At 48.8% G+C, this 21,161-nt stretch overlaps 8 protein-coding genes across 8 annotated transcripts; 4 read left to right on the forward strand and 4 right to left on the reverse strand.

Moving 5' to 3' along the window:
* Positions 1–2,703: 2,703 nt before the first annotated feature.
* On the reverse strand, positions 2,704–3,662 carry CYN1 (Cyanate hydratase). Its single transcript, XM_024908837.2, has 3 exons — positions 3,413–3,662; positions 2,920–3,359; positions 2,704–2,862 (listed from the first exon to the last, which is right to left on the reverse strand). Exons 1-3 carry the CDS (start codon positions 3,437–3,439, stop codon positions 2,841–2,843), a joined length of 489 nt encoding a protein of 162 aa, XP_024756563.1. The 5' UTR covers positions 3,440–3,662; the 3' UTR covers positions 2,704–2,840.
* A 1,355-nt stretch (positions 3,663–5,017) lies between these two features.
* On the forward strand, positions 5,018–6,122 carry TrAFT101_007250 (uncharacterized protein). Its single transcript, XM_024908836.2, has one exon. It carries the CDS (start codon positions 5,100–5,102, stop codon positions 5,964–5,966), a length of 867 nt encoding a protein of 288 aa, XP_024756562.1. The 5' UTR covers positions 5,018–5,099; the 3' UTR covers positions 5,967–6,122.
* A 776-nt stretch (positions 6,123–6,898) lies between these two features.
* TrAFT101_007251 (uncharacterized protein) lies at positions 6,899–8,020 on the forward strand. The gene is made up of 2 exons (XM_024902791.2): positions 6,899–7,284; positions 7,361–8,020. Exons 1-2 carry the CDS (start codon positions 7,035–7,037, stop codon positions 7,915–7,917), a joined length of 807 nt encoding a protein of 268 aa, XP_024756561.1. The 5' UTR covers positions 6,899–7,034; the 3' UTR covers positions 7,918–8,020.
* A 214-nt stretch (positions 8,021–8,234) lies between these two features.
* On the forward strand, positions 8,235–11,601 carry TrAFT101_007252 (uncharacterized protein). Its single transcript, XM_066127996.1, has 5 exons — positions 8,235–8,689; positions 8,841–8,924; positions 8,991–10,496; positions 10,553–10,749; positions 10,803–11,601. The coding sequence occupies exons 1-5, from the start codon at positions 8,304–8,306 to the stop codon at positions 11,402–11,404; spliced, it is 2,775 nt and encodes a 924-aa protein (XP_065984110.1). The 5' UTR covers positions 8,235–8,303; the 3' UTR covers positions 11,405–11,601.
* A 146-nt stretch (positions 11,602–11,747) lies between these two features.
* On the reverse strand, positions 11,748–13,138 carry TrAFT101_007253 (uncharacterized protein; the record flags this gene model as incomplete). The annotated part of the gene is made up of 2 exons (XM_024906239.2): positions 11,748–12,067; positions 12,148–13,138. 2 exons carry the CDS (start codon positions 13,136–13,138, stop codon positions 11,748–11,750), a joined length of 1,311 nt encoding a protein of 436 aa, XP_024756559.2.
* An 808-nt stretch (positions 13,139–13,946) lies between these two features.
* On the reverse strand, positions 13,947–16,598 carry TrAFT101_007254 (uncharacterized protein). The gene is made up of 6 exons (XM_024907024.2): positions 15,796–16,598; positions 15,642–15,708; positions 15,415–15,581; positions 15,210–15,338; positions 15,061–15,132; positions 13,947–14,966 (listed from the first exon to the last, which is right to left on the reverse strand). Exons 1-6 carry the CDS (start codon positions 15,982–15,984, stop codon positions 14,061–14,063), a joined length of 1,530 nt encoding a protein of 509 aa, XP_024756558.1. The 5' UTR covers positions 15,985–16,598; the 3' UTR covers positions 13,947–14,060.
* Positions 16,599–16,901: 303 nt separating this feature from the next.
* On the reverse strand, positions 16,902–18,892 carry TrAFT101_007255 (uncharacterized protein). The gene has a single exon (XM_024908835.2). It carries the CDS (start codon positions 18,141–18,143, stop codon positions 17,091–17,093), a length of 1,053 nt encoding a protein of 350 aa, XP_024756557.2. The 5' UTR covers positions 18,144–18,892; the 3' UTR covers positions 16,902–17,090.
* A 1,392-nt stretch (positions 18,893–20,284) lies between these two features.
* On the forward strand, positions 20,285–20,743 carry TrAFT101_007256 (uncharacterized protein; the record flags this gene model as incomplete). The annotated part of the gene is made up of 1 exon (XM_024908834.2): positions 20,285–20,743. One exon carries the CDS (start codon positions 20,285–20,287, stop codon positions 20,741–20,743), a length of 459 nt encoding a protein of 152 aa, XP_024756556.2.
* Positions 20,744–21,161: the final 418 nt, after the last annotated feature.

The following is a 21,161-nucleotide window of genomic DNA, read 5'->3' on the forward strand; positions in this document are numbered from 1 at the left end:
AGATCGTCAAAACGGTGATGATGGCCAAAAGAGCTTTCCGTTCCAACTATCTTATGATTATATTCATCTGGAGCTCGAGCAGGGCATCGGATAGAAGCGTCCTTCGATTAAAGAAGCGGTTGATATAGTCAGAATTACATTTGCAGAGTTTACTTTTTTCTCTTCCGTTAACAAGTATTTCTCTACCTGCGTTTTCATCATCAATGCGGCCTCTCTTGGTGTCAAGCTTGTTGCATCGATGTAAACCTTTTCAATGGATCCCCAAACTGAAAAAGTTTGCACCTTGTTCTGAAAGCTCTTATTGAGTCAGGGCGTGCCAATTTTTTTTTTTTTTTTTTTTTTTTAGTGCGTTCGGTACTAGTAGCTCTTATAATATAGTCGTCAACGTCGCATGATAGATATACAGGTATGAAAGGCCAACTGGCATTCCGAGCAGCTTCACAGTATTATTGTGATGTATTTCGGGCAAGCTCGTTATCTGACCGTAAGTCTTTGTAATAAATTAGCCATATGTCTACATGGACGAAAGAATTTGAGACTCTACCTATGGATATTACTGTCTCGAATACTCGAGTAGGTTCAGAGACAAAGTGCTCAAACGCCCATTCTCGTCGGCGTTCTCGCGCTATTTGGTATTGAGGATAATTTTGAGGGAAATTTGTCTCGACTGGATCTATCAGTTTGTGGTTCTCGATTAGGATGCTTGACATATAGATGCGAGCCAGTTCTCTGGCTACTGTCAAGTTCCCACTTCCAGGGAACCCATTGACCCATATAACGGAGCCGGGACTGGGTTAGGCCAGGTAGCGAGTATACATATCATTTGAAACGATTTGTATAAAACTCTGATATCTCTTTTACTGCTGGTCACACATCGCAAATGGACGTGAAATTAATCAGTGTCGAACGGCTGGCTAAACTTGACTTGTAAGAGGGGTTCGACCCTCCCCCCCCTTCTCTCACTCTCCCACAAAAGGGAGCTCCAGAATGTAGTCTACACTCATTCATCACTTCGTGTATTAACGATTACTCTTGATAGTTTATTTGCATGGACAGACCTCACACGATACCAAACTTTTCAACATCGAGATGAAAGTTAGCTTTAGCACCTTCTTTCTGCCGGTATTTTTCTACCACGACGTAATGCTGATATTTGGTGGGCAATCTGATCTTCTAGAGTTTTTATTAGTAATTTGGATAGGGTGCGAGGCAATATAATGGATGTGGTAACTTTCTCTTGTAGTGAGAACTAATGCATATACGTGGACGAACTCTATCGAACCTCCGGAAACTCGGGTATCTACGTAGCACCGTTCGCTGTCGCCTGCCGGGGATATTTTATATTATGTTTTATGCGCTTCAACATAATTCAGCCGCTTTTATTCTTAAAGAGGATATGCTTCTCGTCAAGGCAGCTCATGAGCCCCAATGCGGTGAAATGCCATGAGGTGATGGTATTGCTCCTGACTTTGGCCATGATGAGCCAGAGACTGCAGAAGAGAACAGATGAATGTGATAATGTTAGTTTAGTTTTTGGCTTGGAACTAGATAGCAACGTAAATTGAAGATGCTATAGCCTCTTTTTCTTTTGCTTGCAAAGATATTGATGTGGAACATATACTTTCTGGAAATCGAATAGTCTTGAGCCATGTGGTCTAATTCACCGACGACGGCGGACTACCGAATCGAAAGCAGAAGTGGATGCCTTACTCAGAACGAGTTTCCAAAAGTGAAACAATTCAATATGACTAAAACTTCTCTGGACGCTGCATCGCAGTGGTTTACAGCACCGCCATAACTGCCAAGGTCAGTCTATTCAAGGATTGGCGCCACAGGTGCGATTACGGCTTCGGAGTAATATTTAGGAAAGGTTAAGTAGGGCATAAGAACATTAAGTAAGAGCTAAAAGAAACCTTGTTTCAGCCTGGCTATTGGCTGAAGACAAGCTGTGCTGGTCGACGCCTTATGGCTGTGCTACCTTCTTTGGAACAGAAGTGGCTGAAGTAGGCCGACCTAACTTCCCAATGGCATCCAGAACGCCTGTTTACCTGATATACGTCTCTCGAGTTCTAGAGGATCACAAATACATCGACTGTAGCCTAAAGCTGATCAAATGAATTAGACTGAGAGGCGTATAGCATAGCCTAGTCACCCAATCCACCGCGCCGAATATTGCCACATCTTTGTTCCTCCCATACCCCTGGTACCCACCGGCCGACACCGACAGCCGAATATTTCATTTACACAAATGATGGTGATAAAATTTGGATAATGTCATGTAAAACGAGCGAATCAGTTCTGGTAAGAGCCCATGCTCGAGCGATTATACTTGTAGATAGACTGGCTAGAGAAGAAAGCAAGGCGGCAGTTCTTCAACTTATAAGAGAACCTGTATGTGGCTTGACCGGCTGTGCCACTTTTAGAAAACCGCCTGATCGCTGGAAAATAGGCGAGTCTAGGTCATCGGTTTCGGCATCTAAACATATCTCCAGCCCCGCGGTATAGAACCTTGTCTACGTCAATGTTCGCGACCTCTTCGAGATGCAGCTTGCAAGGGATTATTTCAGTGCATTGAAAGCTGATTTGTTTTCAAATGTGTGTTAAGAAGTTATAAGAAATGAATTCTACATGGGCTTATGCCAATGGCTTGGGATGCGACTAGACATCTCGTAACATATCTACAATTCAAGTATTCCAATTTCTCAAGAGGATCGGATGCCCAAGCAGTGGCTGTAATCGCCTTGTCTCTTCCATTTTTATTTAAAAAATTACACATCCGCCTAAACTATTCATTAATTTACAAAAGCAGTGATAAGTATATAAATATGGTCATTACGGGTTTAGAAGCGAGCGAAGTCAAGCCTAGAACATATTAGCAGAGCCCAGTCACCAAAACACACGAATGGTCGTTCTACTTACCATTTGCCTCTTAGCGTGATAACGGCCCACTTGGCACCAGTCTCATCAACCTCTGCCTCAACCTTGGTAGTGAAGTTGACTCCACTCATAATACCGTCGCCGAACTTCTCATTGAGGACCGCCTTGAAGGCGTAGCCGTAGTTCTGAACAATCTCGTAGAGACGGTAAATGAGGGGCTCTGTGGGTGGCATCGGTCCAGCCTGGCCGCGGTTGGGGAAGCCCAGCAGCTGCTGCGCTAGGACTTCGCGGGGAATATCGAGGGCTTCGCTAAGCTTGTCAACGTCCTCGGGCGTGGCGGTTGTCTGGCCATAGAAGAGCGCAGCAATTGCAACCTCGGTGCGGCCGGTAAGCTGAGCAAGCTGCTCAAAGGTTACAGCCTTGGCTGTCTTGGCCTCGAAAAGAAGCTTGCCGTACGTGGGCAGACGGCCCTCGTTGGCAGTCTTGAGAGGATGTTAGTTTGCATGCGCTCTTGAAGAGGGGTCGTGATACTTGCGTCATATGTAGCCAGACGACCAGACATTGTTTCTTTTGTACTTGGCGGTAGGATGGAAAGAGAATGGATCTATAGGTATTATCACGAGCGGGGAAGAGACTACAGTTCTAGAATGTAGAATTAACAGTTTCACAGGCGAGAAGCGAGAATTGGTGCTTCTTATATAGAGATCGTGATGCCGACTTACGACCAGCGATGCCGATTTACGACCAGTCACAAAATTTAGCCTAAGTCACAGTTTGTATGCATCCCATTGTATCCGTAATATGCAATCTTTTGCGGGGTATGGACATTATTGATCACTATACCAGCAAGTTACAGTTTGGAATGGCACTGTAAAACATTGGATGCAGCAATTTGACTCCTGCCAATAAGCACTATGTTATGCAGCTCGCAGGAAGCAAGAGGGGTAATTCTTTAAACCAGAACTGAGACACACGACAGGCCGCTGGTAACTGCTGAATGCTTATATAACGCGGAGCCATGCATGATAATAAGTACAGCATGGCAAGTTGTAGCACTGGCATCCCTACAAAAAGTCTGCGGCAATATTCTGATTGGAGTTTATGATGGCAGGAAACACATGTTGTACTGCTCCACTCTGGTGCCCTACGTCTATGAGGCAATTCCACGTCAAAGTACCTTTGCTACCAGATACTCAGAGACAGTACATTTACAAGCCATTATGCACTCCAGGCATTTATCGCTGAAGTTAATGCACAGGGGTTTGCTGTTTTAAGCGGCTGTGTATAGTAGGCAATTACATGTGCGGCATAGGGCCGAAGTGTTATGCTCGGCCCTTGATTGGCCCAACTAGCCTATAAGGCTTCAACAAGGAATCGAGGCTTGGCAGGTCTAAATCATAGTGATGCGTTTTCCATGCATGTACAGACTCTACGGTCCCTCAGCTTCTGCAGCCACAGAATGGCCATTGGAGGAGTTGACAGATGATTGACGCCAAGGAATATCAGGCCTCGAATCTAGTTTTTAAAGTAAGTCTAAATCCTCTATATGGATCTGCTTACGTTGTACAGAAGTCCGCGCTTGGATAGCGCAAAATGTTTCTGGAGGCGAAGCTTAAATCTAAAGCACTGGAGAAGCGATACACTAGCCTGCAAACTACAAGTATAATGCACGCCACTGCATTGCACAGGCACATACCTATATCACACATGCAAACATATTCTTCATGGTCGACTGCAGTTAATAATATGCTGTTTTACATGATCATTGCCATGGCTTGTACGGCAACTATCATGGACGGGCGTCTAGTTGCTCTAGGTTTCCAGCTTTCCCAGCCTGTAGACTCCAACTAGACTCGACACCAACATAGCTGATTGTTCTAGAATGCTGCTTTTTCAATAAGCTTCGCATGGGCTGGGGCTGATTCTTGGCTGACAACGCCATGGCACACATCGACATGAACATTAAATTTCTATGTGCGAAAGACTTGGAAAATTACATTCTTGGCAGCAAGGCGGCGGAAATACCGGAAAAGTCTAATCCAAGAATTCCTCCGATTGGCACAATCAATTTGCGTCTGTTCCTACTAAACAATCTAGGATTCTTGTAGGTATAAATTGAAAAGAGAGCACGGGAACGACGGCGTGTTTGTAACTGTTTCAATCCATCTATTGACTCTGATAACATTCTTCTACTACATGTTCTCACAGAGTAACAGATCACAATGATTCATTTCATCAGATTCCTCTTACTCGTCCTTCCTGCCTTCTCAGTCGTTGCACAGACCTCCTACTGTACCTTTGATCAAATTCGCCGCAAGGATGTATCTGGCTGCATCTGTCAAGGCCACAAAGATGATTGCGACCCAGTTAAAGGTTGCGACGCCTGTGGGTTTGAAATAAAAGAGAGGCGCACTCACAGCAAAGCCCCGCAATGTCCCGTCGGATGCACTGCCCAGGACTGGAACTGCAGAGGATGCGGCATATGGTATACCACCCTTTGCAACAGCCTTCAACTCTGCCTCAAGGGATCCAAGTGTGTATCCTCCAATAAGATTTCAAAAAACGGCCCTTCGAGCTGGATATTGTTGCCCCAAGATGAGCCTCTCATAACCAATACAGACCTGCTTCCCGGAATTCTAGAAATGGCCAACAACCCGGGGAAATATGGGGATGCCTTCGACTTTGCTCAGAGGAATTATGACCCTGACAAACAAGCTCTGGCGTTGAATTCTGTTCGCACGCGGACGATGGAGCAGTTTCATATCCATGTCTGCTCTAAACCTACTACCCAGAACCCCAGAGTTATCAAGAGATTGCAGGCGGCAAAACTTAATCCGACCAAGGAACTGCTGCCAATTCCGAAACTAAAACCAACTGACCCAAATCTCTGGTGTAAGAGCGTCGCCAGCGGCAAAGGCCCAGTCACAGACTTCGTGCAATCTATACATGCACTATTTCAAAAGCCTAAAGCAGTTTGCAAAGAAATCGCTGGCGCAGCCATTGTACAGGATTTTAATAAAAACAGATGGGGATGTGTTACCGACAGTAAAGACGGTCCATTGCCCGATTTCTGTTCTGGATACCATTAAATAAATGACACGGTTCAGGGTGTGAGATTGATCCTAAGAGTCAGGGGAGCAAAGTGTATCTAACTCCTGACATTGATTACTTGTATTTACATTTGGTCATTAAACAATGTAGCAAACAATGCTTTTTGCTATAGAAAGGTCTATAAACCAAATATCAAATTTTAGGAAAATTCTCTCATCATTTATTCACTAAAACGACTATTGTTCTGACATGATGCGGTTTAACGCTGGCGGCAATGGTTGAGTTACATAGAGGCGAGCCGTGGGTCGAATCTACCATTTTTCTTTGGCTATTCTGATGAGAAAGCTTCCACTCTTGAAGAGCCATGTTTTTAAGTCTGTTGGATATAGAGGATTACATATCCACAAATAATGGAGCGGATAGATCTTCCACGGAATGACTGACATATTACCACCAGGCTCGTAGAAAGTGGCTCAGAATGCCTAGGAATTAGGAATCACACTTGCTGGCCTTTAGTTACATGAAGGTAGGTTAGACAACAAGACTAGGTAACAGAGAAGATAGACGATGAAGGATGAGAGCTGCAAGGCCATAAGGCTACAAGGCCAATAGGGTGAGGAGGAAGCAAGTCCATATTCCAATTCTGGAGAGCTCCATCGGGAGTTACTCGCCCAGTAGAGTCTTTTTATTCTCTTTACCTCTCGCTGCTTTACACACCATTCCTTTGGTGTGGGGTTGAGACTCCAACAGGCCCCACTTCGGATGGTCGCCCGGAACTCGCCTCCGGAATATATGGAGTCGTCTTTTATCTCCCCGGGCTTGGCGTATTGGGGTATGTGTTGGATTTGAAATGAAGCAAGTATTGGCCGCCGTAGTATTACTATGCTTTTGGTCGAAGTCAACCTTCGCTTCGACAAGATGTGGCTGTCGTCAATCCATTTTTTAATTCCCGAACACGTTGTCACTAAATCATCTAGAATCGTCGTCTAGCCACAGAGGTGGCCTTTGCTTATTTATTTCAGCATTGGGCAGTCACATCCAGCTGAGCCTGTGTATGTGTTATACAAGGAGACAGTTTGTGTGCGACAAAAACACCATCTGAAAATATGGCTGTAGACACGGACTCTAGGGCCATTGGCTTACCTGACGATGAGCTCATACGTAAATATGTTTATGGATGCCATATCTTGCACTACTACAACGTCGTGGACGCGTACGGCCACATTTCGGTTCGCCTCAGCGAGTCCGTGTTCATGATGTCACGGTATATGGCCCCGGCGCTCGTATCATCCGCACAGGACATGGTGTTATACGATGTTGAGAGCGGCGAAGCTCTCAAGGAAGACGCACCGAAAGGTTTGCCCCTCCCTTTCTGCCATCGCCTTTCATTATCTGCCAATAGGCCTTTCCGCTGACTAGATATCGCCCTTAGGCTTCTCAGAACGATATATCCATTCAGAGGTATATAAGGCATATCCGAGCGTCCAAGCGGTCGTGCACTCGCATTCACTCGAAGTGATCCCCTTCTCCATCTCACCGACGCCTTTACGAGCTTGTTTCCACATCGCCGGCTTCCTAGGCACCGGCGTACCCGTATGGGATGCGGCAACGGTATACAAAGAGAACCCTCAAGTGAGTAACGACATGCTCGTTCGCAGCACGGAGATGGGCGCATCGCTGGCCAAAGCACTGGGCCCAGCCGATGACGAAGGGCTGCCCAAGTATCCAGTGGCGTTGATGCGTGGCCATGGCTTTGTTGCCACGGCCAACAGCCTGGAGATGGCCATCTGCAAGAGCATCTACACCATCCATAATGCACGTGTCCAGAGATCTGCGGCGACGATTGCGGGAGGCATGGAGGGGGTGCACTTCTTCAGCGAGCGAGAGGCCCATGACACGGCTCTAACAGCGATGGCGGGAGCAGCCAAGCCGTGGCCGCTGTGGGTGGCCGAGGTTGAGTGCCATCCGCTGTACAAGAACAATGTGTAGTGAATACATGTAGATAATCTAGGTATCACTGTCTGCGTCTGTGGTCGATCTGGACCTGCAATCGGCAGAGACGGCTTCGTCTCGGCGTATAATAATGTTGACAGCTCAGTGCGTGCTCGACGTTGCTCCGCTGAGAACCAAGGCATAGCGCTAGCCACCGCTGAAGATGCAACTATCATGCCGCTAGCGTAGCGCATTTCCCCGCATCGTCAGTGGAGTGTGGGGGAGCTGTCCAGCGAGGGTGGCCATTTTTGCATCATTTATAACCGCCTCGATCCCGTACTCCGATTTCCCCATCGAGTGTCCGGATCGCCTGTCCGCTCACAAACAACTGCAATTGTGCGATACAGAGAAGGGTGGAGAGAGAGTCGCCTGCTTATTGCCCAATGGCTGCATCACTTGCCGCTGCCTCGTTTCCCACCCCATCCATGTCCACCAGCTCCGGGGACACTGGACGAGGCTCGCAAGTATACACGCAGCCGCAGCCGCAGCCACAGCCATATGCCCAGCCACAGCCGTCTTCGCGCCACGCAGAGCCCCCATCGTCTTCTTCTACTCGCGAGCCGCAGCAGAAGCAGAAGCAACAGCAGCAACAACAACAGCAGCAGCAGCAACGGCCGGCCAAACGTCGTCGTATTGGCTATGCCTGCAATCTCTGCCGGACGAAGAAGAACCGGTGCGATGGAGAGAGACCGTCCTGCGGGCCGTGTAAGGAGCGGCGTCAGGAGTGCGTCTATAGTCCCCAACGCACAAAGATTTCTGTGACACAAGAGTAAGTCCTCTCTTATAGAGTGATAGCGACACCATTCCCTTATATATCTGATCTTAAGCAATCAAATTTGTTTCAATTTAAACCTTCTTTTTCAGCTCCTCGGCATCGCTCCCCCTTTATAATGCAGCCTTATTCACTCGTTTGCTTTTAGATATATTGAGAATCTGAGAGCACGGAATCGTCTGCTGGAAGATCACATAGCTGCTCGTCAACACGGCCAAATTCCTCAGTCACCGTAAGCTTTCTAATCATCCTCTCTTTCTATGCAATTCAACTATGAAACTAAGGCGTTCCTTGCTAGCAGCCATGAAAGCACATACTCGAAGGAATCACCTCCTGGGATACCTAGAGCGGCTCCATACCAAGCTTCTGGAGATGGTTTACGATCGCAGCAACACGATAATCCCCCTTCACCTACATCAACTGCGGAAGAACAACCAGAACGACAACGTCAGTACCACCAAAGCGGCAGCGAACATCGTTCTGACCGGCCAAAGAGTAGCCACTCTGCTTTGCCGGGAGAGTACTTTGGAGAATCCTCAGCTTTTGACTTTATCACAAAGGTGACCTCACCAAATACCACTGACCATACGGGTGGCAATGCCATAGCGGCTGCTACAACTCCTACAGCAGGCGTAGGCGGTGGCCCTACAGCCGGAAAAGCTTCAGCATCGACAGGAAGAATCCCAAAAGCTCTGGCTGCGAGAAGAAGCATCGCAGAGGCATCCGGAGTTGGTAGCGAGTCACTAGCAGAGTCGTCGCCTTCAACAGTCGTATTTGAGGAGCTCCTTGGTATTGGAGCGGGAATAGGGGACGGCAGCGGAAGCAGTGATTTGTTCGAATTGCCCCAGCGTTCACTAGCCGACCGCTTGGTAGCTTCGTACTTCAAACACCGACATCCACTGAACCCATATCTACACGAAGGCACATTTCGCCAACGGTATGCACGGCTATGGCTTAGCAAGGACGTCGGTGGTGAGGAGGCAGCACCTAACAATTTAGCTTGGCTAGGGCTGGTGAATATGGTGTTTGCATTTGGAAGTGAGCATGCCCAAACTCGTCATCCTTATCACGGAAGTCCAGGCAGTTCAGCATCAGCGAAACCAGACCGCGCCCGCTTCTTCAAACGGGCAAAGATGTTGGCATTCTCAAGCATCTTGCAAGCCAAGATTGAGCTCGTTCAAGCGTTATTGCTAATGAGCCATTACTTGCATGGCTCCTTGGAGCTCAACCACTGCTGGACGGTCATCGGGCTAGCTATTCGCACAGCACAGGAGCTGGGCCTTTATCTCGATTCAACTGATTTCACAAACGACATTGTCGAGCAGGAGATCCGTAAGCGTGTATGGTGGGGTTGCTTCGTCATTGACCGTCTCGTCAGCATCAAAGTTGGCCGTCCACCTACTATCCATGACATACCTGCCATCCGAGTCGGCCTTCCGCTTGCAGTAGACGACGAATTTCTCAATGAGGCGTCCAATTACACCCAGCCCAGCAATATCCCATCCAAGATTGAGTTCTTCAATCATATTGTGACTCAATGCCGCCTATTGGCCAAGGTACTTGATACTCTATACGACAACACGCCAAGTAGCAGCGGCAGTGGTGGTGGCAGCAGTAGCTCGTCGTCAGCAGGCCGTGAGACGAGAGTTCGCATCAAGGTTGACTTGCCAGACCTTTTGGCCATGTCGATCCAGCTAGATGGTGAGCTGGTCGTATGGCAGAATTTGCTGCCTCCGCACCTTCGCACCGATTCGGACGTGCCGGGCTGGCACTTTGAGCGGCAGCGAAGCGTCTTGCTTATGCGGTATGAGTATTTACATATGTGTTTCAAGCGCGATCTCTAACTTACACTTCTTCTAGCTTTCTGCACATCCGACTCCTTATACACCGACAAACGCTGCTCTACTATATTTTACGCCGAATTCCCGACCCCTTCCAGGCTGATCTGGCACATTTGTGCATTAGGCGATGTGTCATGGCAGCATACGATGCTATTTTTCAAGTCCATCTCCTGACCCAAAAAAATTTACTCTCTTCTTCATGGCATAACTCACACTGTGCGTCTCCCTCCCTCCACTCCATGCAGCTCATGTGTGCTAATACATGATAGATGTGTTCACTGCTTTGAGCGTTTTGCTAGTTTATCAACACCTCGACCCTCACTCTCGCTCCAAAGTAGACATACCACAATCGTCGGATATCGACGACGTCATAGGCCACGGCCTGGAACACCTACAGCGAGTTGGTGGCGATATCCATCCTCTGGCCTCGCGCTATGTCCGCTCATTCCAGCAGCTGCAGACGCGGCTACAAGCGATTGGCACACTATCTGCTAATGCGCCGCTCTTGGCAGTGCGCGGTAGACAGCAGCTGTCGATGAGGGAGGATGGCGGATCCAATTTCCGCCAAGCTCATACAGCAAGCTCTGCTACTGATTCCGACCAGAGTAGCAGCGTAGGACATCCGGCCGGCTCAGCAACTGGCGGAAGTTCGAGCAAAGGGCCGGTAAGTATGCCTGATCAGAACCAGGATAACAATGAAGTAAGCTACTACGGAGATGCATATCAGGAACAATACAATGATCGCAATGTTGAATATGGAGATGATGGTTTTATGTGGGCCGGATTTGACGATGAATTTGCGGTCATACAAAGCGCTTTGTTAGATAGCAGCGGGTGGGGGTCTGGGTTTTTGGATCCTTGGGCGCAGTGATGATTTTATCTCCAATAGCGCTGTTTTACTTGTTTGTGGAATATTGGATTGACAGCGTATAACTAAGCTGGGAGGAGTAGACTCTATTTAGGATAAAAGCTGTTCTTCTCACAACGGCTATTAATTTACTTGACAATCACTTGGAGTCATTAAGCTAGAATTATATTCAACACCGGTTTGACAACATTGAAAATGTAGCTAGTATTTGTTCTATTTATGATGATAAATTATGTAATGATGCGTAGCAGCAATACACTTAAATGATATCATATGCATACAAGACAGTAAAAGAAATTCCCGTTAGCAACATGCCCAAATTCACGTCATATTTGTCGCGCCGTTTCTATAGACCAAGGCGAGTCCTAGTCGCATTGAAATCGGCCTCCAGATCATGACCCCAAACCCAGGTCATCCGGTCCTTGAACTTGTCATGGATAACCTGCAAACGCTGCTCAAAGACCAAGCCGGCGAACTCGGGGCCTTGCATCTCGTACACGTCGCCTGCTTGACGGGATGTCAGCTGAGCTCTCTGCGCGCGTGGCAGTCTTGTTTCTTGGTAGAGCTTCATGTATGTTTCTAGGCCGAGGGAAGGGTTTTCGAAGAAGGCCTTGATGGCTTGGCCCATGACGAAGGAGTCTTCGATTGCGTGGCCGGCACCCGAGCCTGTATAATGTGAAGGTTAGTGAATCTTGCATCATTCCTATCAGATAGAGGCTTAGTAGTTATTATATCGGTATTCTTACCTTGGTGAGGCAGCATAGCGTGAGCAGCGTCGCCGCCAAGCACCACCTTTCCTCCTAAGTAGACCCATTGGTCGAGCAGCTCGCGGTCGTTGAGCTTCCACTTGCCAGGCCAAGGCTCCATGGCACGAACCACCTTCTGGACGGTCTCATCCCAGCCGGAAAACTCAGCCTCCACCTCTGACCGAGGTGCGGTGCTTGACCAACTCTCTTTCAGAGCGCCAAGCTCGGCCTCGGATTTTGACACAAAGGCGACGACGTTTAGTGTTTTGTTCTGAGAGATGGGGAAAACGAGGAAGTGTCTGCTGGGGCCGAGCCACGAGACTGCAAAGGAGTCATATGGCCAGTCTTCTTCCACGGCCGACATGGGAAGAAGGCCGCGGTAACAGACGCGGCCTGAGTAGCGAGGCATCAAGTCGTTGCCCTTGGATAACTGTCGTCGTACGTTGGAGTGGATGCCATCGCAAGCAATGACGAGGTCGGCTGCGACGTGGGTGCCGTCTGCGAAATGGATGACCGCCTTGCCGCCCTTCTGGTCCTCGACGATCTCAACGGCTTTCTTGTCCGTCTCCAGCTTGGCGCAAGTTGTGTTTTTGATGTGCTCGTACAAAACTTCGAGGAACTCGGCACGATGAACGCTCAGCTGGCGCACGCCGCCGTTGCTCGTCTCCTCGTCCATGGCGCTGACAGACACAATCTCATCGCCATTGTCCCATCGCCTCAAGCTGCGGTGGATGCCGTTGCGGTCGCCCGAGATGGCATTGGCAGCATCATATACGCCATAGCGCTTGAGGATGCGGCTTGCATTGACCCCGATGCCGATGCCAGCTCCGATTTCTTTGTATGCTGGTGCTTGTTCGTAGACAGTGATGTTCCTGAGAGAAGGCACATGTGTGGCTAGGGACAGGGCCATGGCCAGGCCACCGATTCCGCCGCCGAGAATGGCGACTGAGAAGGTTTCTGGCGATGCCACCGGTCTACTTCCGATGGCCATGTTGTTGTTCTTTCTTTTTAATTTTTCTGGTCTAAGCGGTGAAAGAGGGATAGTGTATGCCAAGAAAGGATGGAAGTAGGAAAGCGTGAGATCTCCCTCGTCTATATAGTATTGGAAAAGAGCTCTAAATTGCTGCAGAAAGAAGGAAAGAAACAGGGGCGATCCGACAAGGGGGAAGAACTTGCGAAAGGAGATGAGTTCCGAGAAAGAGGGTCAGATCCAAAGCAGGTCCATCTTCCCGGGTCTTGTTATCATCGTTCGATATGACCTAGAATTTCGGAAATGACGGCAAACGGGTAATCAGAGATAGGTTTGGAGTCTTGGGGATTTGATTGAATTTTTGATTTACGCGGCTCATATTCCTCCAAAGCTCTACTTGGGGAAGAAAAGCTGAGGCGGGATAGATACGGGCTGCGGTTCCGGAGATGTGGGGCGCTTTGAACTTATACGGGAACCGCGCCGGAGATGCTATCCGGTGCGGGGGAGAAGATGGCGGCGTATCATTGGCTCGGGAATAGGGCCATCATGCAGGTCTCAAGATGAAGTGCTTCGGGGAGATGATAAAACTCCAGTTTTGACGCTAGTTGCGGTGACATTCCACTTGTTGCTGCTAGAGAGCGCACTTGAGCTTCGTCTGACCACCTAGGAGGAATTGGATATATCGCGGGCTTAGCGGCTAGTCCAGTAGCGAACAGAGGCACGCATCTTTCTTGACGTAGATGGAGAAGGTAAAAAGGGTTATGGTACGATGTATGGTACGATTTATTCATCCATGGTATGATTTATGATGTGATGCAACATAGATATTGTAGGATATAACACAGAGTGTATCATTTTATTAAGCTTGCCCGCCGCACATATATGCGTGATAGTATATGTAAAATTATCTGTATACCCCAATTCACTTCGCACACAAGATCAACTACAAATCGGTGTGCATCTTCGGCACGCCCTGAGCCTGACGAATCTCTTGTCCCTTCCAGATCAACAAAAGCAGCGGACACCATGCACAAAAGTTAATGATGGCAAACACACCCCATGCAACGTCGAAACCAGCGCTCTGGCCAAACGGCAGCGCATAGAATCCAATAGTAAAAGCAAACGTTTGGCGAAACAAATTGATGATGGTTGAGACCTCTGCGGCTTGCGGCTTATAGCAATCGGCAATGTACGAATAGGTAAGAGTTGTGCCAGCCTGAACGCCGATGGACGCCACAGTCATGCCGACGGCCAGGGCAATCCAGGGGGCATGATTCGAGACCGACACGCCGTGGATAATGAGACCGGCAGGCAAGAACAGGCAGAGAGGGGCCAAGTGCAGACGCGCCTCGGGCTTGCGGTAACCATCGTGACGACGAGCATATCGGTTAATCAGCCAGTCGGAGATCCAGCCCGTGCAAGACTCGCCAATCAAGCAGCCAAGAGTCAGCGGAATACCAAGCAGCAGGCCGTTCTGCTCAGTGTCGAAATGGTACAGCCTCTCGGTGATGCTCGAGGCCGTCAAGACGAAGACGATGGAGCCGTACGAGTTTGCAGTCATGTAATACACGCACGGCACCACCACGGCCACGTACTTGAGCATCTTGAAGTTGTGCAGGAAATCGGACCGGCGAAGCTTGCGGTTGATAACCTTGCCGTGGAAGGCGAAGCGCTGCCAGTAGGTGCGGTTCTCGAGCGTGCTGAACTCGGTTCGCGAGAAGAGCGTCTCGGGGAAAAGTACCAGGAAGCAGCCTAGCACGATGCCGAACATGATGGCGTTCCACTTGAAGATCCAGCGCCATCCCTGGTTCTGGGCAATGAAGCCACCAGCGATGGGACCAAAGTGTGGCTTTGTAGCTCTTGAGTCAGCTCTTGAGTTTTTTTTATCAAGGGAATATAGATACGTGAAGTTTAGGGGTATTGTTTGAGGATGATACACTTACGCCGTTGGTAAGAGCAAGTGCGTAGAAACCGATATACTTGCCACGCTCTCCCTGGAAGAACATGTCGGTGATCTAGTACACACGCAAACTATTAGATTTCTATTTGTACTAACATCAATAGCGTAGGTTACATAGAAGTGAGTCCTTACCGTGGCACCACCAATAGCCAAAGCAACACTAGCACCGACACCGACGATGCATCGGGTGAGGATCTGTGTCCCGTACGATGGCGCATATGCCGAACCAATGTTGGCGCCCATGGCAATGGCAGTGAAGATCTATTCCAGGACATTGAGTTAGAAACGCTGAAGAACATTATTGACGAAAAAGGGGTGGGAGGGTTTTCCCGCATACCAGATACGCTGGGCGTCTGCCGTACAAGTTGACAAAGGGGGTAACCACCAATGGCGTCACGCCTCCGAAAAGCGTGTACGTCGTCGTGAGATAGCTGGCCGCCTGATGCGTGACTCCATAGCTTAGAGCAATTGGGCCGAATGCAGCTGGAACCATACCAGCGCCGACTACAGTTCATATCAGTTTCGAGTTTTGTGGTCAGGGCTGGTTGAGTGGGATATGCTTACACTGCACGACGAAGGCCAGCAAACAGAGCAGAGCAAGGACAAAGCACTTGTACCAATACGGCCAATTCTGCGCAATAAAAAACAAAAGAAGCGTTATCAGTATATCGTTGCCCGGGCTAATGTATAATACGAATATGATATGGATACGACGTACCAACGGATCATCCTTGTGGTCGCTGGGCTGCGGCACCAGAGGCAAACCATGGGCGTCGAGCTTGAGGTCCGAGACAGGCTCCTTGCTATCCTTGCTGCTTGTCTCGAATGGAGACGAGCTCTCTTCCACGTGGGATGCATTGGGCACCGCAGGCTTTATCAAGCCACTAGTCTTGGCTTCAGGGTCCATGGAGAGAGACGATACAATATCGTGGAAGCTGTATTATGTATATCTTCGGACGATGAGAAGTGAACCAGAGGGCAAGGGCCGATATGAGGAGAGAGAGAGAATAAGACGGGGGGAAAAAAATAAGACGGTTGGAAATTGAGGTTATAAAGAAATGTCGAGCACCAACAAACGGTGAAGCTGCTTCACGCCCATGGCGTTTACTCGGAAGCAGGATGAGCTGCAATAACAGGGGAGAGGCGTTGATTATAAGTCCGGTCTTTATTGCCCCGCCGTCCGCGGGGACTTTGGGATTCCGGGGTAGCAAATTCTATCTTGGGATATCTACTATCGCTGGGGATAGATTGCTCTGGGGGAAAATAGCCTAAGAGAGAGAGAGAAAAAAAAAAGCTGGGGCTAGAGAACGAAAATGCGATGGGATGCGCCATCCGAGAGCCCTTTCAGGGTCATGGAGGAGGGAGGGGAGCCACGTGCGATCTACCAGCTTTGGAGTCTTTCTTTTCTTTTCTCGCTGGGCTGTGTCAGATGGCGTCGAGTCTATTGACTGTTTTTTTTTTTCTGGGGTAAGACTAAGGTTAGGATCGATTGAGTCTGGCAATAAGTTTTGTTGCTAGTCAAGGCCGGATAGACTCTCCGAGGGAGACTTAAGACGAGACAACGGAGGGTTTCCGGGAATACAGGCTTGGAGGTACGAAGTACTTGCTCTTTCAGGCTATTTCCATTTTGGATCCGGGGCCCCGCAGCTTTTTGGAGTCGAGATTGCGGGGTGCAGCTTCGGGTTAGCCTGAAGGGTGAAGACATAGAGTTTGTTGCGCGGAATGAAGATCCGGACGGGATAAGTTGGGGGGCTGATATTGGCATTGGAGCTTCTGTGGGTTGAGAAGCTTGTTGGATATTGAGATTTTTGGGATGAAAGACTTCCACGTTGAATAAGATTCATAGTTTATGAGATTCCATGAAATAATTCATGTTAGATATTATATAGCGTGCCTATGTAGTCTACTGTGCAAACAGCCCGCAGAAGCATCGCAAGCAAACCCAAGGCCGAGACTCACGCTTGGTCTATCATAAATAATACAATTTAATCAGCTTCCTCAACGCCAGCCTATTTATCCAATCCGAAAATTGATTCGTCTCACAGGAGCAAACAGTTCCTCAATGGGCACCGTCCGCTCAATCATGTTCTGCTCATAGAGAAACTGCACCACCGCCTCCAGCGTCTTGCGGTTCTCCTCCAGACAATACGGCCAACAATCTCCGCCAAACGTCTCCTGGATTTCCACCAAGTCTCGCCCCAGCCAAGGCAGCATGTATCTCAACGCACCAAGCGACTCCATCCGCTTACGTGCAATCTCCTTGCTCTCTTCGAGCACGTTGAATAACGCCGAGGCGACAAACTTGTTTGCCTCGTAGAACTCACGGCGGAAAGCAACCAAGTGCATAATGGGGAATATCCCCGTGCGCTTGTAGTAGTCGCTCTCGACATCCTTGAAGTTGGGGAACAGCCTCTGCACATGCGGAACACGGTTCAGGCATGCAGGAATATCGGCGCCAATCGTAGCAGCCACTTCACCCGACTCTAATAGATCTGACAGCGACTTGGTCGGATCTGTATTGTTCGTGATATTCACCGGCTTCAGCAGCGACAGCACCGCCGGCTGGCCGTGCGACCCAGGCGTCTCCATCTTGCCCTGCACCCACTCAATCGTCGACAAGTCAACGCCGTACTCGTGCTGCAGAATGCCGCGGATGTACACCGCCGCAGTCATGTGGTACAGCTGCACGCCGATGCGCTTGCCGTTGAGGTCCTCTGGCTTCTTGACAAGGTTTGTGTTGACGCAGATGAAGGAGTGGCGGAAGACGCGCGACGCAAAGACGGGGATGGCGACGAAGCTGCGGTCGCCGGCGACGTGGCGGGTGATGTATTCGGACGCCGACAGCTCTGAGACGTCAAACTCCTTGTTGGCCACCATGCGGTCGAAGATGTCGCGCGGGTGCTGGACCTCGACAAAGTTGACGTTGAGGCCGGGCGTGGGCACTTCGCCGCTGGCCAGCGGCACCATGCGGTCGTAGAGCGCACAGGCGAAATTGACGTTGAGAGGCGCCATGAGTGCGTTTTGAGGGTTAATGAAGCTTTGGGTGCTGTAATACACGTTGCTCATGGAGGTGAGGCCTTGGAGACCTTCAGCCTGACTTGTTCATTCTATATAGCTCCGTGGATGGATGTATAAGTAGAGTTGAGCTGAGCTATCTACCTACGGTGCGGAATCTGCAAAGCTGCATGACACAAGCTTAGCTGTGAGCTGCATCTTGCCCGGCATTGGATTCCGGCCATCGCCCTCTCTTCATCTTCAAGCAAAATCGCAGTGTGCAAACGTGAAAGCCCATCAACGACGAGTGCGCCGGATGCTGACTCCGGAGCGAAGTGATGAGCGGGGCCGCCTCCCCCCCCCAAAAAAAAAGAGAGGGGTCTTAAAAGCGGCAGCGCTTTCTACAGTACGGGAGCAAAGTTGTCGGGAGGAATAGACAGCAGCGGTTGTGGAAAGCATGTGAAGCCGGGCTTTATGTAGTGACTTGAAAAAAAGCAAAGAAAAGAAAATAGAAGTCTGCTAAAGAGGAATGCTAACCGTGACACTTCTATTCGTTCCTCCCAGACCGCTAAACGCCTCTCGATAGCGGCTAAACGCCTATCTTCCACTCTCCTTACGAAATACCCTCGTCCGACTAGGCCATTCAGCGACGAATGAACAGTAGAAACAAACGTCGTCCGACGATAGCATGATGCAGTTTGAGGCGATACCATGTGGTGTCGCTCCCTAGGAATCGACTACTTGTATGATGCACCCGCTTTGCCTCTTGGGGTGGTATCAGTCCTGATTTTCCTAATTCATTAAGTAGCCGCCAGTGATCAAGTTGCTATTCGCCTTCACATAGAAGAATTGAGGCAAATAGATTGGCCATCTGTCACATACATATACATATTAAACCTGAATATTTAGCCATCGAGCAGTGCATACCATGCATAACTCTGATGTCCGAATTTCATCATATTTCATGCTCGCCAATAGCGTGCAGCCAAGGCACCAGCAAAAACTGCCATTCAGATTTATCCCATTTTACCCATCCAATCTACGTGCATGAGATTCTTCTTTTGTTAAGGCAAGGTCGCATGCAGCTCTGGAGAAGGGGTCGAACCAATAATCCCAGACATGACGTCACGAGAATTGATCTCGATGTTTTGTTCTTCCTTCCCCTTTTCTTTGAAGAGATCCTCGATCCTATTGATGCATACATACTGTGTGAGAAAAAAAAAAAAAGAGCTTCTCCACGTTCCTTATTTCTCTTTGCGTAATGCCAACATGTCGATCACTGTGTTTTCGGTCAGCCGAGGCCCCGACAATGTTCTGATGTCCGATCGCACGGGATCCCACATCCGTTTTAATTAAAATTTTCTTTTTTCTTTTTGTGTTTCTTTCAATCTCTATGCTGTGAAACATGGGGTGACACGGCATGATTCATGTGTGACCCCGCCAAAAGATAAGATATCATATGTCTCGCTTTTTTTTTTTATATATCTCGACTAACGAACGTGCTAATCTGCGTATCGTATAAGCAATGGGCCCATCATCCCGTTCTCGTCTCACCCGGCGTGTTTCAGCTCCCACATCCGACTGCCGTCATTCCCTCTCAGCGATCTGTGATCCCTAGACCAGGTTCCCTCCCCACCTCCCAAATCCCGAATCCTTGCTGGGTGAAGTCACCATTTTTGCTCCCATCCATTCTTTTCCCTCTCCGGCAAATTTGCCGTGCTGTCTAGACCCGATCCAATTTGCCTTGTACGTCACGCCACACTTTACTTTTTGCGAGCTACCTAATCCGCTCAAGCCACAATTCTCCATGATAGACTGACTTTCAGCCTGGGCAGATCCTTATGAAACCACCTATGCCATTAATTGTGGGGTTGCCTTTTATTTTCTGAGGGGAAAAAAGGAAGGATGATGGATGGGGGATGCAACAAAGATGGCTTCGATCAAATCGGACCTCGCTCGGACAAGATTTTTTTTTTCTAGTGCTCAGGATTGGTATATTAAGTTTAAAAGAACAGCGCACATATCTTCCCCCTTGCATTGGATATTTTTCCTCTTTTTAATTGCTGTCTCACTTCCTTCTTTCCACCCCTTATCAATGCTCGCTTGCTTGCTCTTCTATTCGAATTTCACCGTTGTTCAGTCAGCATACCGGGCATGCAGTGATCCCTAACACCCATACCGCAGCTCATCCTCCTATATAGAGCAAATCCCGCATGAAAAGAAGCTGTCCATCTACTGCACCTGCTCTCCTTCACCTATTCACACCACAGCCAGCATCGCAATTCTGCATCATCTACACAACTCCAATCACAATGGACGCCGTCACCCCAGCCACTACCACCACCTCCACCACCATGCTCTCCGTGCCATCAACCACCACCGGCGATGCCTCACATCCAACCCGTCCCACCTTCAACTCCCAGAGAACCCAAGATCGCCTCCGTGAAGGCGAGGGTTTATACTCTATGATCTTCCGGACCGACAGCAACCTCCAGCGAGGCCGAAAATCCATTTTCAAAGAGACGGGCTTGGACGACGACAGCGCCAGCGAGGTCACTGACATCTCAATCCGATCGCCGTCTATCACATCTCCTTCGTCGCAGGAGCTGTCGCCGTTTCCATCTCACGAAGCCCATCCTCAACCTCAGCCTCTAACATCATGGTGCGTTTAGGCTATTCTTTGTGCCTTGTCTAGCAATAACTCATTTTTTTTTAGACAATCCCACTTCCTTGATAATTTCGTCGTGCCATCATCCACCAGTTGCTTTCGAGCTTGGATTGTTTTTGGCTGTAATGCCAGGCGTTTACGAGATGTCTTTCGCTGAATACCCAAACTATTTTATTCCATAATTTAATGAATCATCTGCTTGACTGAAAAAATTGAATTCAGCCAATCTGCACTGTCGTTTACAGACGCGTTCTGGGATCTGCGTTTCACGGGCCCTTCATATACAAGGGAAATGAAACAAAAAGTGGTCAAGGCTACGAGTATGAGGATGACGTCATAGATATCACAAACATTTGAACAAGTACCAAGTGTAAATAAAACTTTCGTTCATCAGAAATAATAACTATATCCAAAATATATTC

This window comes from Trichoderma asperellum, chromosome 4, assembly GCF_020647865.1.
Source record: "Trichoderma asperellum chromosome 4, complete sequence".
Taxonomy (NCBI): domain Eukaryota; kingdom Fungi; phylum Ascomycota; class Sordariomycetes; order Hypocreales; family Hypocreaceae; genus Trichoderma; species Trichoderma asperellum.